We start from the raw sequence: 15,722 nt of genomic DNA, 5'->3' as shown, positions 1-15,722 counted from the left end.
CTCACCTCAGCCTCCCAAAGGTGCGGGATTACAGGCTGAGCCACCGAGCCCGGCTCTTCTTTTTTTTTTGAGTTGGAGTTTTACTCTGTCGCCCAGGCTAGAGTGTAGCAGCACTCTCATGGCCATCCCAGTGTTGACCTGCTGGGCTCCAGCGATCCTTCTGCCTCAGCCTTCCACGAAGTCAGAACTACAGGTACGCGCTACCACGTCTGGCTAATTTTTTAATTTCTTGTAGAGACGAGGTCTCGCCAAATTACCTGAACTAGTCTCGAACTCGCGGGCTCAGGCAATCCGTTTTCCTCGGCCTCCCAAAGTGCTGAGCCACTGAGTCTGGCCCGTATGATTCTTCAGTTCTATGATTTTTCTTTACAAAATAGATCTTCCTAGGCTCGAAACAGGTTATTCTGTGGATAGGTCAAGAGCAGCAGCCTCCCGAGGACAGCTGTACACGGTTCTCCTCTGCGCCCCCGGCTCCACGCTCTTGGGCGGCTAGAGCGGGCAGACGCCCCAAGGAGAGGAGGGAGGAGGAAGGGGAGAGCCCTGGCGTTAGGCTTCTCAGCCACGGCACGCCCCAAACCGTGCATCCTCCCATGTGGCACTCCCTCGTCTGAGGCGGAAGGGCCTGGAGCCCACACCCCGCAAGCAGCCTGCTCTCTCTGGGTCCCAAGCACACAGCGAGGCCACCTGGAGAAGCATGGCCCCCAGGAGGAGTGTGGACTCCGAGGCAGCCCTTGCTTGAGCGCCGCCCCTCTGACCTGCGTGACCCTGGAGTCTGCTACCGGCCCCTGCCTCTGCTCTGTAACGGGGAGAAACACCCTCGGAGTGGGGGACCCCTCCAGAGGACACTACATGCCTGCACGGAGCAGAGGCCCGAGCTGAGCAGGTACACGGCTGTCACCAGTCCTCCGCACCTGCATAATCCAGGTTCAGAAGGAAACGATCCACGAACCTGGAGTTGCACCCAGGGCCAGGTGAGCCCTACAGGTCTCCCTGGAGAGCCCAGTGATGCACTCTGATTTAAGATGGAGAGGGACGAGGGGCGATTTTTGGAAGCCACAGAAATCACAAGATGATGCTGGCTAGGATGGCATGCGCCTGTAGTCCTAGATACTCGGGAGGCTGGGACAGGAGGATCACCTATGGATCACCTACTCCCAGGAGCCTGAGGCTAGCCTGGGTGACATAGAGAGACCCCTGCCTCTCAAAGAACAAACAAAAAACTCCAAATTACAGAATACAAATTCTTGACCTGGGAGTGGCCGCTAAATGCTGGTCTCGGCCCCATGGGCATGCACAGAAGCTCTGGCCTGCAGGAGGTCATGCTGGAGGTGGTGCTAAGAGCAGGGGGACACCCAGAGGAAGACACAGAGCACGTCCAACCACTCCCACCAAACAGTCACGTACTTGCAGGGCAGGATCCGGACAACATCATTCTGCTTGTAACTCTCTATGCAGACGGCACAGTGGTCGAAGTCTGGGTCAGTTTCCTATAATGAAACCACAGGAACAGTCACGTGCTGGAAGTATACCAACGGTGAGATGTGTTTGGCTAAGAACTTTCTTGTGCAACCGTGGTGAGCAAGCGGCAGCGGTGCCGAGGCGACTGAGATACCACATTCTGCCTGCTTACGTACACCACCCTAAGTTTGATCTGCGTCCGCTTGTGCGGTTTTAAAGCCATGTCGTCACCATTTATGCTCCTTCTGTTTAGGATACATCTTAGAATACACAAATCAGAATTCCAGTTTTCTCAGGATTCAGACCAGTGGGCACTCTGGGTCACCATCAACCACCTCATTTTTCCTGAATCACTAGTTCATCTGGATGGGTTTCATGGACATGCCCCATAGTCTGGGGATTCTCTGGGTGCTGACCTGATGCTTTCTCAGTGCAGGCAGGACAGAGGGCCCCGAGGGCTGCTATCAGAAGTCCACCAAGACAGAACGGTGTGTCGTGCAGGGCAGATAAGAGTTAGCCAGGTGCTCCGTTACCAGGTTAACTGGCTTCCTTTCCCCTAGGCTGGAGCTGGGGGAGGTTCTGCCAGAGTTTTCACAAAGCAAAACATGGCAGAAACCTGAGCCAGAGGAGAAGGGACCGCCTGCTGGGCCATCCCACCTGGTCGGGCGCCCAGTGGGCAACTCTGGCAGATCTGGGAGGCAAGACTACAATGTACTGGCGTTCTGACGAAAGAGACTCATGCTTTGCGCCAGTCTGGGAGGTTGAGGCAGCTCCAGGAAACTGCCAACAGGTGAGGCAGCGGCAAGCTTATAGTCACAAGAGCCGGCCTGGCTGCCACTGCTCTGGCATGAGGGCGAACTGTTCTGATGCTGCCTTTTTTTTCTGCAAGTGATCTGTTTTCCCTTCTCTTTCCTTCGTGGGCAGGGAAGCTCACCGAGAATGTCTCTACCTTCTGAAGCAAGTCGAAGGCAATCAGACTCAGCAGTGTCAACACAACTGGAATAAAATGGGTGCAGTCCAAGAAAGCAGTAGAACTCAGGACGGGGAACCCTCTCAAGTAATCTGAAATCCTCCTCCCAGATGGAGCTCTTGACTTTTAAGCAGTAGAGTACGGTGTGGGGCAGGAGACTGTTTTGGTTTTATGATTTTCGAGTCGCGAGTTTTTTACCCTAGATAACCTTGAACTCACGGAATGTGGAGTCTACCACTAAGAAACAAACTTGACCTTCTAGAGGAGAATCTGGCTCCACCCTAAGCTGTGCTCTCATGGGGAAACACTGGTGAGAGGTCTCTCCACAGCTTCTCATGGTCCTCTCTGATGCGGTTCCCCAAGCCAGGAGGCCCAACCCTGACAAACTGTGCTTAACCCCCAGTAACAAGAGCACCTTACGGGTGGGCCTCCTACAGCGGTCGGTCTCCACAGTCAACTGCTGATGGAACAAAACACAAAAGACACAGTGACTTCACAGGAAGAAAACACACATCTCCTGGCTACTCAACTGACAAAGTGTCCCCAGTAGAATTCTTTGGAAAGGTATGCTAGGTTTCGGGAGAAAACTCCACAGCGGCTGTAAGTAGCCTAGTAAGCTAACAATGGTGGGAACATTTCATGTCCAGGAAAGGTGGGGGCTGTCTGGAGGGCTTCTGAGCACAGGCAGGCCAAGACCCAAAGAGAACGTAGTTTAAAACACAGCATGGGTGGTAAAAGTGGAGAGAGGCAGTCATTTAACAAATCGGACGCAGACAGCCGGAGCGTGCCGTCTCCCACTGAGCAACGCCAGGCGCGGAGACAGTCCTGCAGCGCCGGCCCCGCACACACACCTTGTCGCCCTTCTTCACCGTTCTGGTCGTCAGCTTGCTGATGGCTTTCTTGGCTGCATCTCCAAGACGGCGCTATGAAAATGGCAAGGAAAACAGACATCCAGTCAGAGCTCTGAATGACACATTTTAAACAATTAAAAGTATAAAGTCCCTATTTTCTACATCCTCCATGGCATGTGAAAGGATTCCAAAAAAAGCAATTACAAAATTAGAAAAGCTGGCAGTTGTGCCACAGATTCTATGTTCTGGGTAAATAATAAAAAGTGCACATAGGGCAACCCCCTCGGATCCCCTCCCACTGCGGGAGCTTTTCTGTGCTCTTGACGAAGCCTGCTTTCTCAAAAACAAGTGCACATAGTTTAGCAAGTTAGGTATCATCATCACGGCTGCATTTTGTGTTCAACAAACTCGTGCGATCCGCAGCTTTATCAGTCTCCTCGCCACTCTGGAGCACCTCCTGCGGTGCCAGTGGCTTTCCTGCTGTGCTTGGAGGGTGACCACATAGGCAGTGTAAGCCTCGACTGCTCCTGCAGCTGCCAGCCATGCCGTCAACAGTGAGAAGGGCACCACGAGCCCCACTGCTGGCTCTGCTGCCACTCTGCCCTGCAGTCTCAGGAAGGTGCACGTGCCTTGCTAGGGCTGAGCTGTTCTAACCCTCCACAGTAGGCACACCCAGCATTCTGTCAGACGCTGCTAGCATGCTGGACACAGACCCAAAGACGCACAGCGCCCCGACCCCTGACACGCTGCCTGAACAGGGAAGTCATTACTCTGAGGCCGTATGGCTGAGCGTGTCCAGGGTGGGGGCAGGGCAGAGAGGTGTGTTGGGGAGGTTGGAGAAACAGATGGGAGGCATCAGACAGGAGAAGCGTTCAGGTAGGAAGGAACACTCTGGACAAAGGCACCCTCAGGACGGACAGGTGTGAAGTGCAGGTGTGTGAAGGGAAGCGCACTCCACGTGGCTACGGTGAGCATGTGCCTCACTGTTCCGATTAGATGCCTGTGAGCATCCACATTGGGACAGCAGGGACATCGAGAGGGAAAGTCCCAGACACACCCAGATCCTGTAATTGTGGGAAGGGCAGGACTGCTGTAGAAGGAGCAAGGAGCCCGCCAGGGAGGCCTTGGCTTCCACCAGGAGAATTTCAAAAATTCATGAAAACACATAAGTTTTAGAGGAAAATCTAAATACACAAAAGATAATCATTCCATCAAGTTCTCCCTGCGTATCTACCACAAAGCTGTTTTACCTATATTTTTCATCTGCCCCCCCTTACATCAGAGGATTTGAAAGCACGTCACAAGCATCATAAAATTTCACCCAAAGAGTCTCCACTATACATTCCTAACAGAAACGGACTTTTGTTAGATACCACAGTCTCACCTGACAAAATTAACAATGATTAATCGACATTATCCAATACGCAGACTATACTACCATTTCCCCGGTAGTCCACAGAAAGTCTTTCAATAGCTGGCTTGTTTGGATTAAGATACAAACTCCAGCAGGGCTCGGTGGCTCAGCTTGTAATCCTGCGCTTTGGGAGGCTGAGGTGAGTGGATTGCCTGAGCCCACGGGTTCGAGATCTGCCTGGGCAGCTTGGCGAGATCTCATCTCTACAATAAATAAAAAAAATTAGCCGGGTGTGGTAGTGCGCGCCTATAGTTCCAGCTCCTTGGAAGGCTGAGGCGGAAGGATCGCCGGAGCCCAGCAGGTCGAGGCTGCGGTGGCTGGGAGCGGCCACTGCACTCCAGTCTGGGCGACAGAGTGAGACGCCAACTCAAAAAAAAAAAAAAAAAGGAAACAAACTCCACACATTCACTTGGTTGCTATGCCTCCCAAGTCTCTTTCAATCTAAGCGTTCCAGCGGTCATACTTTGTTTTAAACAGTCTTGTGGAGATATAATTGACTTTATTATTTGTATATATATATTTATTTATTCATTTAATTTTACTTTTTTGAGTTGGAGTCTCACTCCATCGCGCAGGCTGGAGTGCAGGGGCACGCTCACAGCCACCCCAGTGTCGACCTGCTGGGCTCCGGCAATCCTTCCACCTCTGCCTTCCAAGTAGCCAAGCCAAATACAGGTGCGTGCTATCATGCCTGGCTAATTTTTTTTCACTTTTATTGTAGAGATGAGGTCTCGAACCCACGGGCTCAGGCGATCCACTCTCCTCGGCCTCCCAAAGTGCTGAGATTACAGGTTGAGTCACCGAGTCCAGCCTTAACTGTATATATTTAAAGTCTACGCTTTAACGTATATTTAAAGTTGTACTTTGAAACTGGATATATTTCAAGCCTACACTTTTGCTTTCATGATCCATGAACACCTAACTACAACTAAGATACTCAATCCATCAGCCACGCCCCCAATGTCTCTGTGCCCCTTTCCAATCCCCTCCCGGCCGCCCTGTCACCCCATCCCTTCATGATCTACTTTTTGCTGCTACAGTTCACATTTTCTAGAGTTCTGCAGACACAGAAAGATACAGTGTATGCTATTTTGTGTGTGGCTCCCTCCACTCCACAGTCACCTCGCAACTAACCGGTGATGCTGCGTGCGCATCTCTAGTTCATGACTTTCCACTGTCACATCACAGCCCACTGCATACACATGCCACAACTTCTTTATGCCTTCCCCAGCTGATGGAAAATGTGCCCTGCTTTCCAGTTGGGGGTTGTAATGAATAAAGCTGCTAGCAACATCCTTCACATGTATAAAGAGAGCACTTTTTTGGTATGGACACAGGCTTTTGTTCCGGGGTAAGTACTGAAAGTGGAAAGCCAGATTCACACGACAGGCATCTGACCATAAGAGGCTGCCAAGAGGCTGCCAAGAGGCTGGGCGTAGTGGCTCAGCCTGTAATCCCAGCACTTTGGGAGGCCGAGGCGAGAGGACTGCCTGAGTCCAGGGGTTCAAGACCAGCCTGGACAACTTGGCAAGACTCCGTCTCTACAATAAATAAAAGAAAAAAAATTAGCCGGGCATGGTGGCACGTGCCTGTAGTTCCAGCTACTTGGAAGGCGGAGGCAGATGGATCGCCGGAGCCCAGCAGGTCTATGCTGGGGTGGCCGTGAGTGCACCACTGCATTCCAGCAGCCCGGGCGACAGAATGAGACGCCGACTCAAAAAAAAAAGAGGCTGCCAAGACCTGTTCCAAAGTGAGTGTGATGCTGTGCATCTGCGCCAGTGATGCATGGCAATTAAGACCCGCCACGTCTTCTCCAGCATCTGGTTTGGCGAGTGACCTGCCCATCTGACTCTGTAATTCCAACAGGTGCATCACGGCATCTCCTCACAGTTTTAATGGGCATTTCCTGAATGACTGATGATACTGACTCTCTTTCCATGTACTTGCTTCATATACACGTTCATATGTATATCTTTTCTAGTGAAGTGTCCATTCATGTCTTTTGCCCATAATTCTACTGAGCTGTTTTCTTGTTCTTGACGTTTGAGAATACTTTACATATTCCAGACACAAATTCTTTTGCATTTATTTTCTCTCGCTTTGAGACAGTTTTCAATTTTCATGAAGTCAGCTTTTCTGTTTTTCACAGATGGCTAGGGCTCTGACGTCATGTTAAGTAACCTCCATCTATTTCAAGGTTACAAAGACTTGTCCCTATTTTCTCTTCCAGAAATTAATTATATGGTTTTCCACTTTATATTTGGGGCTCTGATTCATTTTTTTAATATGGTATAAGGTATAGGCAGAGGTATAGATAGGTATAGAGTTGTTCGATTTCTTTTCTTTTTTGCATATGGATGTGCAATTGTTGCAGGACCATTTGTTGAGAAAGTTGTTCATTCTCTACAGAATCGCCTTTCTCAATTTGCCAAAAGTCAGCTGTCTATAAATGTGTGGGTGTACGTCTAAGCATCATCTCATATCATGCATCCATTTGTTTATCACTAAGCAGACACCACCCTGCCCTGACTTCCAGGCTTTGTAATAAGTCTGAAATCAGATGGTGTTCACCACCCCGTGTTTTTTTCTATTCCAGCATCCTTCCGGTTGCTCTGGTCCTCTGCACTCCCATGGGAACTTTAGTTTCATGGTCTTCCCTCAAGAGTACTGCCACTATTTGTCCATATCTGCCAAACACTGCTTCCAGGACTTTCTCATTTGTTTCCACATTAAGCCCACCAATGAAGAGCTATCACTGGGCATGCTGCTCTAACCATTTCTTTCCGATGAGTCGGAGTGATGAGTTCACAAGTTCCTGTGAGCTCACCTAAAAGGCCTCCCTAGCAGCTCAGCATGAGTGGCGGCTGCCAGATCTGAGGACTAAACAAAAAGCCACTAGCAAGCACTGCTGCACAGCGAGTGCTTCCATGGGAACTTTAGGAAAGCTCATCAGTTTCTATGATAACAGGCATCTGGGATTTACACTGGGATTGTGTGGAATGTAGAGGTCCACTTGGGGAGAACTGTTATCTTAATAATAATATTAAGTCTTCCACTCAGTACTATTTCTTCACCTACTTAGTTCTTGTTTAATTTCTCTCAGCAATAGTTTATAGTTTTCACTGCACAGGTCTCATGCATATTTTGCCAGATTTATCGTTAAGAATTTCCTATTTGTTAGCTTATGCCTGTAATCTCAGCACTTTGGGAGGCCAAGGCAGGAGGATCACTTGAGGCCAGGAGTTCAAGACCAGTCTGGACAACACAGTGAGACACTGTCTCTACAAAAAATTTTTTAAAAGTAGCTGGGTGTGCTGGTACACGCCTGTAGTTTCATCTACTTGGGAAGCAGAGGAGAGTGGACTCCCAGGAATTCAAGGCTGCAATGAGCCATGATACTGCCACTGCACTCCAGGCTGGGCAACAGAGTGAGACACCAACTCAAAAAAGGAAACAAAAGTGTCCTATTTGTTGAGGCTATAGAAAATGGAATCTTTAAAATTTTATTTTCGTTAGAGTGGGGTCTCACTATGATGCCCAGGCCAAACTCAAAACTCCTGGGCTCAAGTGATCCTCTCACCTTCGCCTCCTGAGTAGTTGGGATTACAGGCATGAACCACTCACTGCACCTGACGAAAATGGACCCTTTAGTAAAAAGTTCAATTCCCATTCATCCTTTGTACATAGAAATAAGATTCTTACATATTTATCTTGTATCTTGCAACCTTGTTAAACCCATTGTTAGTCTTATTCATAAACGCCCTCATACTTTCTACACAGAAGATAGTGCTGTTGGTAAATGAAGACAGTTGACGCCTACACTTCTAAAATGGATCTTTTCTATCTTTTTGCTTTTCCTTGTTGTGCTAGCTAGAATCCAAAGTGCACCATGGAAATAGAGGTGATCAGAGTACACACCCTTCTCCTGTTCCTAATGTTAGAAAAAAAAGCAATGGCTGGGCTCGGTGGCTCAGCCTATAATCCCAGCACTTTGGGAGGCCAAGGCGAGTGGATTGCCTGAGTCCGCGGGTTCGAGACCAGCCCGGGCAACTTGGCGAACCCTCATCTCTACAATAAATAAAAAAAATTAGCCGGGTGTGGTAGCGTGCGCCTATAGTTCCAGCTACCTGGAAGGCTGAGGCAGAAGGATCGCTGGAGCCCAGCAGGTCGACGCAGGGGTGGTTGTGAGCATGCAGGCCATTGCACTCCAGCCTGGGCAACAGAGTGAGACTCCGATTCAAAACAAAACCAAACTGTAGTCTTTCACAAGTAACTATGATGGTAGCTATCAGTTTTTTGTAGATGCCCCTTTAGTTTAAGGAAGTTGTCTTTTAGAGTTAGCCTGCAGAAAGTTCAAAAATTGGGAATACATGTTAGATTTTAGCAAATATTTCTTCTCCATCCATCGAAACCATATGGTTTTGTTTTTGTAGTCTTTTAATATGGTAAATTACATTAACTTTTGAGTGTTAAGTCAGCTTTATATTCATGGGATAGATACCAAACATGAAAAATTATATTTTATTGTTGGACATGATTATAATCTTGTTTAGAAATTCTGCGTCTGTGTTCAAGAGGGATTGTGGCCTACAGTTTTCTGTTTTGTAATGCTTCTGTCTAGTTTTGGAGATGCTAGCCTCATACAATAAAATGGGAGGGGTTCCTACCTTATCCATTTTTTGTATAGGCTGAGCATTTGACATTTGAAGCCTAAGATGCTCCATAACCCAAAGCCTCGAGTATCAACGTGAAACTCAGAATTCAGATTTTTGGATTTGGAATCCTCGGCCCATAACGCAAATATTCCAGAATCTGAAAACACTTGGAATCAGAAACACTTCGGGCCCCACCATTTCGAATGAAGGCTCTCCACCAGCAGTTTTTCAGTACTGTTATCACAGCTGACCCTTGAGCAACATGAGGGTTAAAGGCACTGATGCCTCGATGCAGCTGAAAATCTACATGCAACTTATGACTCCTCCAAACCTTCACTGCTGATAGCCAACTGCTGACTGAAAGCCTTAACGATAACATAGGAGTCAATCAGGAGTCATTAGGCCGTCACTTTGTGTGTCTGCAAGTATTATATGCCGTATCCTTACAATAATATAAGCTAGAGCAAAAAGATTTCAGATTCTTTTTTTTTGAGTTGGAGTCTCACTCTGTCGCCCAGGCAGGAGGGCAGCAGCACACACATGGCCCCCACAGCCTTGACCTGATTCTTCTGCTTTAGTCTTCCAAGTAGCTGGAACTATAAGTGTGTACTACCATGCCTGGCTAAGTTTTTGATTTATTGTAGAGATGAGGTCTTGCCAAGTTGCCTAGGCAGCTCTCGAATCTGTGGGCTCAGGTGGTCTTCTCACCGCGGCCTCCCAAAGTGCTGTGATTACAGGCTTGAGCCACCGCACCCGGCCAGATATTTTCTCTCCCAACTCCTAAAGAAAGGAAACTGTATTTACTATTCGTTAAGTGGAAGTGGACCAATATGAAGGTCATCATCCTCATGCTGGGTGGGCTGAGGAGGAGGGGCCGAGACGAGGGGATGGCCTTGCTGTCTCAAAGGGAGGAGGAAGGCCAGATAAGGAGGGGCACTTGGTGTCATCTGCAGAAACACAATTCGTCATTTCAGTCTGATGTTTTCGCTTTTTTGTTTCTCTAAAAATGTTCTGTGAGGTTCTCATCCTCCTTTCCCCACCGGCTTTAGTTCCCGTGCCCGTGTCATGGGAGGATCCGAGCTGCAGGAAGTTAAGCCAGCCCTGAATTATCGGACCCTTCTGCCGGCCGGTCTCAGGTCAGTGCACCTTCTGGCCCGGCTTCTTCCACATCTTCTTCTTCATCGTCTGACACGGTCAGAGGTATAGATTCCATCAAGTCATCTTCTATTTCTATTGATTCCTCTGGTGTGGTGTCTATTCGCTCTGGAATTTCTCCAAGACCCACATCTGGAAACGCTTTACCTCCTACCTTTCTGCCACATAAACAATCTCTTTCACGATTTCCTTGATGGGCTCTGTCATAAATCCTGTGAAGTCACGCACAACATCTGGGCAGAGTTTTCTCCTGTAGGACGTTTTTGTTCCAGGCTTGCCACTTTCACAGCATTTTCTGCAACAACGGTATCTTCAACGGTGTAATCCTTCCAGACATTCATGATGTTTTAACAGGATTCTCTTCCATACTTCTAACAATGCTTCCCATAACACATCATGTGTAGTGAACCTTAAGGTCCTTATGGCGCCTGCTCTAAGGACGAATTAAAGGTGTGTCTGCGGCAAGTAGATGCCTTTGAAGCCTTTGGTGTTGAATTCATGGGGCTTATGGGTGGTCAAGGGTATTATCTAACATCAAAAGAACATTAAAAGACAGTCCTCTACTGACAAGGTACTTCCTAACTACAGGGACAGAGCATCAATGGAACCAATCCAGAGAAACAGTTCATACTGGCCAGGCCTTCTTGTAAAATTAAAAACTGGCAGTGTTTATTTTGTCCCTTCAAGGCTGGAGTTTGCAGCTTTATAGATAAGAGCAGTCCTGTTTGTAAACTTGACTGCATTTGCATAAGACAGCAGTTAGTCTATCCCTTCCTACCTTAAATCTTGGTTCTGTCTTCTCTTCCTTGCTGATAGATGCCCTTCGTGGCATTCCCCCCCACCCCAAATAGGGCACTTTCTTCAACAGTAAAAATCTGTTCTGGCAAATATCCTTTCTCATCAACCTGGGAACTCGACTGCTACTTCTTGGTTGGCAGAAGCTGCCTCTCTTGCTATCTTGAAAATTTTAAAAGCCAAACCTCTTTCTAAAAAACTTTTCAAACCAACCCTTGCTGCCATCAAATCCTACAGCCCGGGACCCTTCACTTTCCTTTTAAGCTGTAACATGATGACTCTGCTTTTCCTCATCACACCGGAGGCTACAGGCAGGCCTTTCTGAGGGCAATCCTGCACCCAAATAAAAGCTGAAAGACATTTTTAACAAACAGCACGAGGTTTCTGTGCCTGCTGGCACAACTGCACCCGTGACCTCCCAAGCAGCCCTTTCTTTTTCTTTCTACAGTGGTCCTGATCCTGGTTTCACCCACCTTGAAGTGGTGGCCCCGACCTAGGGTGCATGTCGAGCAATTCAGCTTTCTCTTGTGATGCCATGACTCTGCTCTGCTTCTTGGGAGCAGTTCCAGTGTCGCTGCTAGCACTTGGCATGGTTCTTACTTAACATCTATTTTACCTGAGATAGGTACAGCCACTCCTGCTTGGTTTTGACTTCCTTTCTCATGCAGTCGCTTTTTGAATCCCTTCACCGTCACTCAGATGTGTATCTTTACAAGTGAAGTGAGTTTCCTGTAGGCAGCACATGGTTGGGTCATTTTAAAAAAAATTCACTTAACCAGTCTATGTCTGTTAAGTAGAGGAATTTAATCCGTTTACACTCAAGGTTATTACTGATAAGTGAGGCGTTATTCCTGTAATTTGTTAATTGGTTTTCTGGTAGTATGCCATATCTGCTCACTGTTTCTCACTGAAGTTTGGTGGTTTTCTGCAGTGCTAAGTTTGATTCTTTTCTCTTTCTCCTTTGCGTATCTCCTCTACCAGTGAGTTTCATATTTTTGTGTGTTTTCCAGATAGTGATTACTATCTTTTTACTGCAAGACATATAACTCCCTTGAGTGTTTCCTGTAAGGCTGGCTGAGTGATGGTTAATTTCCTCAAGTTTCTGCTTGTCTGGGAAAGACTTTATTTCTCCCTCAGTTCTGAAGGACAGCTTTGCTGGATATAGCACTCTTTTTCTTTTTTTTGAGTCAGAGTCTCACTCTGTTGCCCAGGCTGGAGTGCAGTGGCATGCTCACAGTCACCGCAGCCTGAACCCGCTGGTCTCAGGTGATCCTTCCACCTTAGCCTTCTAAGTAGCTGAAACTACAGGTGTGCACCATCACGCCCAGCTAATTTTTTGATTTATTGTAGAGACAAGGTCTCACCATGTTGCCCAGGTTGGTCTTGAACCCCTGGGCTCAGGCAATCCTCCTACTTTGGCTTCCCAAAGTGCTGGGATTACAGGTGTGAGCTACTGCACTCGGCCTGATATAGTACTCTTTGTTGGCAATTTTTTTGCTTTAAGTACTTTAATGATATCCCATTCTCTCCTGGATGATAAGGTTTCTACAGAGAAATCTGTTGTTAGTCTAACAGGGATTCCCTTATCTGTGACGATGCTTTTCTCTTGCTGTATTTGAATTCTCTGTTTCTGACTCTTGACAATTGGACTGTAATGTGCCTCAGGGAAGATCTTTCTGGGTTTAATCTATTTTGAAGTCATTGGACTTCCTGGATCTGGTTCTCCAGACTTAGACAAGTTTTCCACTTTTATTTCATTAAATAGGCTTTTTAATGTCTTTTTCCTTCTCTTTTCCTTCCGGAACATCCACGATACAAATATCTGTTTGCTTAAGTGTGTCCTATATGTCTTCTAGGTGTCCTTCACTCTTTTCCATTCTTCTTCCTCTTGACTGGGTAGTTTCAAACGACCTGTCTTCAAGTTCAATACAATGAACTCTTCCTTATGCTTGATCAAGCTTGCTGTTGAAATTCTATTGTATTTTTTTCTTTCACCCATTAAGTTCTTCAGTTACAGGATATCTTTGGTTCTTCTTATGATTTTTATCACTTTGTCGAATTTCTTGTTCATTTTAGGAACTGTTTTCCTGACTGTGTTGATTGTCTGTGTTTTCTTTTATCTCTCTGAGTGTCCTTAAGATTATTATTTTGAACTCATTTTCCAGCAGTTTGTTGAAATTTTTCTCGCTGGGGTCTGTTACTAGAGAGATATGTTCCTTTGAGGGTCTCTCATTTCTTAACTTTTTCATGCCTCTTGTGTCCCCCACGCTGATGTCTGTGCATATGGTAGATCACTTCTTTCAAATCTTCTAGAGTAGCTGTCCGGAAAGGCTTTCACCTGCAGTTGAGTCTTAGTATGCTAGCAAGGAAGGGTACAATGACACTGTTTCCAGATAGGTGCAGTGGTACAGTCTTTATGGATTATGATTCGGCATCAGAAATAACCAGGGCCAGGCTCAGTGGCTCAGCCTGTCATCCCAGCTCTTTGGGAGGCCGAGGTGAGTGCAGTGCCGGAGTCTGCGGGTTCGAAACCAGTTTGGGCAACTTGGTGAGACCGCGTCTCTACAATCAATCAAAAATTAGCCGGGTGTGGTAGCGTGCACCTGTCCAGCTACTTGGAAGGCTGAGGCGGAAGGATCGCCGGAGCCCAGCAGGTCGACCCTGGGCTGGGGTGGCCGTGAATGTGCCACTGCACTCCAGCCTGGGTGACAGAGTGAGACTCTGACTCAAAAAAAAAAAAAAAGCTAATTCTCCCTAAGCCTTTCCTATCAGAAGAAAATCTCATACCATTCCACTGCTAAAAGTCCTGACGACTGGGCAACCCCCTCGGGTCCCTTCCACTCTGAGAGCTTCTATGTCCTCTCGATAAATCTTGCTTTCCAAAAAAAAAATGCCAGTGACACCTCACTACTTGGAGAACACAGGCTACAGCCCTCATCACACAACTCAGCCCTTCAGTGACAACACACTCACTGCCATTGGCTCACCAGTCCCTCCCCCCATTCCTGCCGCCCAAGTGTCCTGTCTCGCTTTTCATCTCGGTGGAAGACGAGCCCTTTGCCTGACTTTCCTCTGGTCTCTGTCTGACCCTTTAGAGTTCACTGTTCCTGTGTGAAGCAGCCCTGACTCCCCAAGTGCAACAGCACTCACCGAAAAAGAGTAACTCACGCCACACAGCACTTTGACTGCATCTGCCTGTCTCCCCAGGAGAGCAAAACCTCCCTCTCAAATTCGTCCAAACATTTACTGAGGCAGCTGGTCTGACAGGCCTCTGCTAATCCCCAAGACGCAGAAATGAGTATCTTCCAGCAAGATGATCTTAAGAGCATATTTTGTGCCAAAAACAAATAAAAACAGACCGTAAGCTCTCGCACAACTTAGAAGGCATACAGATTCTGTACAGAGAATGTGTTATTTGTTTATGTAAACTGATCACAGTAGCAGGACATGAAAAAGAAGGTATCAGAGTATTTGCAGTAACTGTTTTTGGTTTGAGGTAGAGTCTGGCTCTGTCACCCAGGCTGGAGTGCAGTGGCACAGTCAAAACTCATCATAGTCTTGACTTCCCAGGCTCAGGCAATCCTCCTTGCCTCAGCCTCCTGAGTAGCTGGAAACACAGGCATGTGCCACCACACCCACCTAATTTTTGTATTTTTGTGGAGACAAAGTCTCGGCACGCTGCCCAGGCTGGTCTTAAACTCACGGGCTCAAGTATCCTCCTAACTCAGCCTCCCACAGTGCTGGGATTACAGATGCAAGCCACTGCGCTTAGCTGCAGTATCTTTAAAGACTGGTGAAATAATACATCTGAAACATTCCCTTTTTCCAAATTCTTCTGGAATTGTTAATCCCCCAGTAAACATAATAAAACGCACTCTACCACCCAACCCTGACAAAAGAAGTCTCTCTCTTGATCACACGATCCCTTCCATCCCTTCCTAAGAGGAAATGTCTTGGCAGTACACACAGTACTTGCCCCCTTGATTTGGAAGGAAAGCCCTCCGAGCTGCCGGTTTTCAAGGATGGACCGCACACACGCCAAGTTTTAGTTTCTGATGCGGGAAGGTTCTGTGTACTTTTACACTGACAGGCAAGTGAACTCTCCAGTGAGCCACTCGTTGGCCTTTCAAGATGAAAAGGGAATGAAAGTGTACTTCCCTTTCAGCAACTCTGGGTCTGACAACGTCTAAGAGTATTAGATGCATGTCACGGCAAGAAGCCTTTGCAGATTTTAAATACCTTAAAAATCATATAAATTGTCACTAAGAATCTCCACAAGAATATACTCTGAACTCAGGAATCCGTTAGGTTATGGAATATTTTATATCTGCCTTACTTCTCAACAGTAATATAAAGTTTTTTTTGTTTTTTTTTTGAGTTGGAGTCTCACTCTGTCGCCCAGACTGGAGTGCAGTGGCTGCTCC

The 15,722-nt window shown here is 47.3% G+C and overlaps 1 protein-coding gene across 1 annotated transcript in view; it reads right to left on the bottom strand.

The window, feature by feature from the left end:
- Positions 1-15,722, bottom strand: part of RNF130 (ring finger protein 130) — a 58,091-nt gene that overhangs the window by 14,666 nt on the left and 27,703 nt on the right. Inside the window, exons 3-4 of the mRNA XM_008056893.1 lie at positions 3,280-3,351; positions 1,405-1,487 (exon numbers count right to left, since the gene is read on the bottom strand). Of these exons, the coding sequence (XP_008055084.1) occupies positions 1,405-1,487; positions 3,280-3,351 (155 nt within the window). The remainder of the gene's footprint in view (positions 1-1,404; positions 1,488-3,279; positions 3,352-15,722) is intronic.

The sequence above is a fragment of the Carlito syrichta genome, unplaced genomic scaffold (genome assembly GCF_000164805.1).
Source record: "Carlito syrichta isolate Samal-C Ts95f unplaced genomic scaffold, Tarsius_syrichta-2.0.1 Scaffold85466, whole genome shotgun sequence".
NCBI lineage: Eukaryota > Metazoa > Chordata > Mammalia > Primates > Tarsiidae > Carlito > Carlito syrichta.
Note: the sequence above shows the minus strand (reverse complement) of the source record. Positions and strands in the feature narration are given on the sequence as shown.